The sequence below is a fragment of the Hordeum vulgare genome, chromosome 2H (assembly GCF_904849725.1).
Source record: "Hordeum vulgare subsp. vulgare chromosome 2H, MorexV3_pseudomolecules_assembly, whole genome shotgun sequence".
In the NCBI taxonomy this organism is placed as follows: Eukaryota; Viridiplantae; Streptophyta; class Magnoliopsida; order Poales; family Poaceae; genus Hordeum; species Hordeum vulgare.
The window spans coordinates 379,999,730-380,005,037 of NC_058519.1; the positions used below are offsets into that span (position 1 = coordinate 379,999,730).

At 45.0% G+C, this 5,308-nt stretch overlaps 1 protein-coding gene across 1 annotated transcript; it reads left to right on the forward strand.

Annotated features, from left to right (window-relative positions):
- The first annotated feature begins 214 nt into the window (after positions 1 to 214).
- LOC123426350 (probable WRKY transcription factor 57) lies at positions 215 to 3,422 on the forward strand. Its single transcript, XM_045110161.1, has 3 exons — positions 215 to 701; positions 1,283 to 1,450; positions 2,792 to 3,422. Exons 1-3 carry the CDS (start codon positions 430 to 432, stop codon positions 3,207 to 3,209), a joined length of 858 nt encoding a protein of 285 aa, XP_044966096.1. The 5' UTR covers positions 215 to 429; the 3' UTR covers positions 3,210 to 3,422.
- Positions 3,423 to 5,308: the final 1,886 nt, after the last annotated feature.

Sequence of the window (5,308 nt, forward strand, 5' to 3'; positions counted from 1 at the left end):
AGATTTAATGCGCCACGGAATCTGAAAATGAGATGGAGATGAGCCCTTTAAATAAAAAATGAAAAAAAAACTGAGATTAACCCTATAAACCGAAAAGGAGGAAGTACCGTGATTTGATTGGCATATAAAGGCAAATCCAATATGTTAATTAGCAATTATGGTATACATTAATTAATTAAATGAGAGGAAAGTACAATGAATGCGCACCTATCCTCCCCACGCACATAGACAAACCACATGTTTGAGTAGACGATAAAAGGGCCCCAAAGGCAAGATCAGAAGCATCAACTACTTGACAGCGTCAGTGGTCGGAGCAGAGGTAGCTAGCTAGCACAGTGCCAAGCTGAAGCTGTGCAGCGCGCGGCCTGAGGCCGCCTAAAGGTTTTGCCCCTGTCTCGAGCTGCTGATCTCGCGGTGGGGTTCGTGGCAATGGCCGGCGTCGCGTGCGGCGGGGGGGACTGGCCCTTCTCCGCCGAGGAAGCGTACGCCGATTCCTCTGCGCTGTTGGCGGAGATCGGCTGGGCGGCCGGTTTCGTGGACGATGGCTGCGCCGGGGAGCTGCTTCCGCCGCTGGATCTGCCTCCGGCGACGCCGGCGGGGTCCATGGAAGGGGCCGGCGCGTCGTCGAGCTCCACCGATGACGGTGCAACGCGGGAGGCTGCGGACGCCGACGGGAGGCCGGCCGCCGCGACAGAGGCAGCGTAAGTAAAGCTGCGGTAGCTTAATTCACCGACGGATCCTCGCCATGTTCATCTCCTCTCTTTTCTAGGCCATGAGCCGTAAAACCGTAATCACCATTGATTTTTCCGGGGAAAACGACCATAGTTTGATTTCCTTGTCCTCGATATCTTTCACTTTTCATTTCATTTCGTTATATAATTTCACTTTAATATTCGTCTGAATATGCGTCACTAGCACGTCATCGTTTCTAGGGGCAGTTCGGTAAATTCGATACTGAGGCTGAGAGAGTGTGGTGTTGTGTGGTTAATTTGCATGGAACGTTTGCGCCGGGATTCGCGTGCTAAACCTCACGCGGTTTCTTCCTCCCCTTGCCTTCTCCTCGCTTTTTTAAGTCTACGATAAGGTGATTAATTTGGACGTATGCTAGGTAAGATTCATGGCCACCACTACTGGTAGTACTACATGTACGGAGTATTTTTTATAGAAGTTTGGTCTATTGATGATTGAAAAAAAGAAGGGAATGATTTCTCGCTTGAACCATGCACTAATCTGGCCTTGTGTGCAAATGCGAGCTAACAGCGACCTCCATGTATGCGTTCAGGAGCAAACCGGCGCCAGCGCCGGCCCCGGGGAAGGCGATGAAAAAGCAGAAGCGGGCGCGACAGCCGCGGTTCGCGTTCATGACTAAGACGGAGATCGACAACCTCGAGGACGGATACCGCTGGAGGAAGTACGGCCAGAAGGCCGTCAAGAACAGCCCTTTCCCAAGGTAATGTATTCCCATCGATCCATAGCTCAGTATCGTATAAGAACATGCTCTTCACACTACTCCTACTATATATATATGATCTTGTACTTACTCTAATATTCTTATGCTGATCGGTAGAGCTGCTGGTTCTGCAAAAAAAAAAAAAATCCGGCCATATCCTAGCTGGGAGCATATTATTAGATCATGCAAAAAATGAGTAAGACAATTCAGGGCATGTATAGGGCTTAGGACATATGTACGTGCATATGAGTACGTAACAGGGTGCAATACGATAGAAATTTGGTGTGCATTTAATATGTAAACTGATTAGAAGAAAAGCACGTAAAGCACATCAACGTACTGTTTGATTTTTCAGCACCAGAACAATATCCGAAAAGCAGAATGCATGCACACAGTTTTTTTTTTGGCGTAAAAAACTTTATTTTTCAGATAATAATGAGGTCGTTTACAATGAGATGTGAAATAAAGTCCGGGATTGTAGACTCCCAGACCTCAGACAGTCTACCAGATAGAGAAGATTTAGCTATACCTACACTGTTAGCCTCACAGAAACACTTTGTCACTTCATATTGGGAGAAATCCAAACCCAGCACTTTGCACTCGAGCACAATAATAGCTGACTTCTGTCCAATAAAACCATCCTGGTTTAGAGCGTGAACCGCATTTGAGCAATCAGATTCGATTTGCAAGGAACTGCATCCCGGCTTGGCTGCTACTCCAATATAAGTCTTTGTAGAGATTTCACTAATGAACTACATACGGATGTATATAGACATATTTTAGAGTATAGATTCAATCATTTTGTTCCGTATGTAGACCCTTAGAAAAATCGCTTAAAAGAATTATATTTAGGAACGGAGGGTGTAGATAAAAATCGTTTGGGATGGCCATCAATTCCACACACAGTTCGTTATGAAGCGATGGGTTTTGGAGATATATATTTCTGATTAGTTAGGTAAGGGGGTAGTTAAGTTTAGCTCTTATTTAGCTAGTGCACTGCAAGTAGGGAGAGATCGAATCCTATGACGTTGTGGGTCGAATCCTACTAGTTAATTCAATAGGCAAAATTAATGAATGGGTACAGTACTGATACAACTAGGAAAAAATTGCACGTAGTACTACGTTTTATACGGTTGTCATCTTACCTTTTTTAGTTTTCCTTTCAATCTTTTACAGGAGGACAATAATATATAGTACTTAGTACTAAATTGACAATAGTAGAATATACTAGTATAGTAGTAGTATATAGCTAGGCCTAGTGTTCACTTTATCCCGAAAATCACATACTAATTCATTTCACTATGGATGAATGAATTGTTGCAATTATATTCTCTTACGTAGGAGCTACTACCGATGCACCAACAACAAGTGCACGGTGAAGAAGCGCGTGGAGCGCTCCTCCGAAGACCCCTCCGTCGTCATCACCACGTACGAGGGCCAGCACTGCCACCACACCGTCACGTTCCCCCGCGGCGCCGGCGCCGCCACCCTCGCCAGTCAGATGGCCTTCTCCGCACACCACCACCACCTCATGTACAATGACTTGCCGGCACTGCACTCGCCAACCGCTCAAAACCCTCTCTTCAGCGTGTCGGCGATGTCGTCGTCGCTGCTCCAGCCGCTACACTGCAACCGACAGGAGCTGCAAGTTGCGAGCTACACAGCCCAGACATCATCCATCTCGTCGCCGGGGAGTGTTCCCGCCGTCGACAAGGGGCTTCTCGATGACATGGTGCCTCCATCGATGAGGCATGGATAGATGGACATTGTCGATCGCCCGCTAGCTACCTTAATTAATTCCTAGCTAGTACTTAATTACTTGCATGCTTGGAAGGACCCCTAATTTTAATTGGGCAGGGGGAAGAATAGGGTAATTATATAGTATGATGGTACATAGGTATATATTACTATGTGGTTAATTATTTCTTGAACATGTCATTTACTGATAATTGATTAAATATGCACTGTGTAAGTAGTAGTCCTTCGTACAATGTATGTATAATTACTTTATGGTTATACTACAAAGTAATTATACACACTGCATATTGATTAAATTATGAGTATATGGCTTGTACCAACATTGTATATGTATGGTTGATGCAAATTCTAATTAGAGTTATTAGTCATCCACCCATACGTCTAAGTGAGCTAGTTATTTTCTTAATATATATTAAGTATGAAATTATTTCGATTTCTTAAGTATATGTAACAAAAAAGGGACATGATTTTAATCAAATACTTCATCCCAAATTCCATCTTTGGACGATCACATGTGTGTTGCCAATGATGTTTAGTCCATCAACATACATTGAGATAATATGAAATCATGTTGAAAATTTCCTGATGGATACGGATGGGTTCTCATTATTCTTAGTAATATTTTCTTATAAGGATCTCACTAATTCAGTTGTACCAGATATATTCCAACAAATTTAACCATGGAGTGACTTCAGAGTTTACAAATATATGTTGTTTTTTGCGTTTTGTTTTGAAATTGATTTCATGTGACAGTTATATATCCGAATCAAGTGACCCACAAAGGTATATGGTCACCACATCCATCAACTCCATAGATGGATGATTTTGAGCTGCCGTTGAGATAAGGTATTGGAAAATGATTTCACATATATTCGTAAATTAGATTTCAGATTGTTGGGTTCTACCGTAGGTGCATCGCATGTGAATTAACAAAATTCTAGACAAAGAACATAAAAAAACATGCTACGGAGATGGATTACAAATTGTTACCACTAGACGCGCAGTGTCGTGCAGCGGAAGTAGAGTTGGGCAGCACGTCCGTGTGATCCGTCTCCTCCTCATCTAATCTCCCTCGAACAGCTGGTCGCCGGATGCTCTCCCTAGAAGAGACGGTCACCGGATCCCATGTACTGATTCGCCGGAACGACACAAGTGCACCGCCTCTAATGGTATCCGCGCATGCAGGAGGAACATCGTGTGGCGGACTGCTAGGTCTGGTCACACAGTCGGCGACGGGTGAAGGTGGCTAGTTGCAACACATGCAAAGCCCTAATGACGACGCTGAAGCGATCAACCAAATGAGTGTGCCTCACCTCCACTTTATATAGGCATCCGACGCGGGCTCAACTCTTAGACCTCGCACAGATCCTAAAGCCCACGTGCTCCTTCCCATAAGCGTGTGGCCCCTTCGGTTGTCGTTCACTTGGTCGCAAGTCAGATCACGTCGGACTCGACTAGTCGGTAGCGGTCTCTAGCAAAGCGTGTCGACTCCAAGTGTCCAGTGAAGCTGGTTAGGTGAACCTATACTTCATACTTATGTTCCCTTTGCCACACGATATATGTTGTCGTGCACAAGGCGACATGGTCATTCTTGTTGCAGCACAACCTTGCTCTCATTTCGGTGAATCCGACGAACACTTTGTATTATCTCATAATCCTTATTGCATCATGGCCATGCTTATCCAGGTCGGATCACCCGAGGGGCCTATAGTATATCTCTCCTCACCGGAGGGGCAAATCCCACCTTGCTCGACCATGTCTCGTAGCATGGGTCTAGAAAAATCCGAAACCTACCTTTGTAACTACCCAGTCACGGAGTACACTAGTAGGAAACGGGGCTATAGTCCAGGTTGGTAAGGGCCTATAGTCCCGATTCACTAAACTGGACTATTAAATTGGGACTAAAGACCCCCCCTTTATCTCGGTTTTCTACGAACCGGGACTAATACCCTTCCACGTGGCCGACAGCATGCGTGGCATGGCCGGGATCTTTAGTCCCGGTTGGTAGCACCAACCGGGACTACATGCTTTGGTGATTTTGGGTTTTGGGGTTTTGGGGTTTATTGTTTATTTTTGCTTTTCATTTTCTGTTTTCCGTTT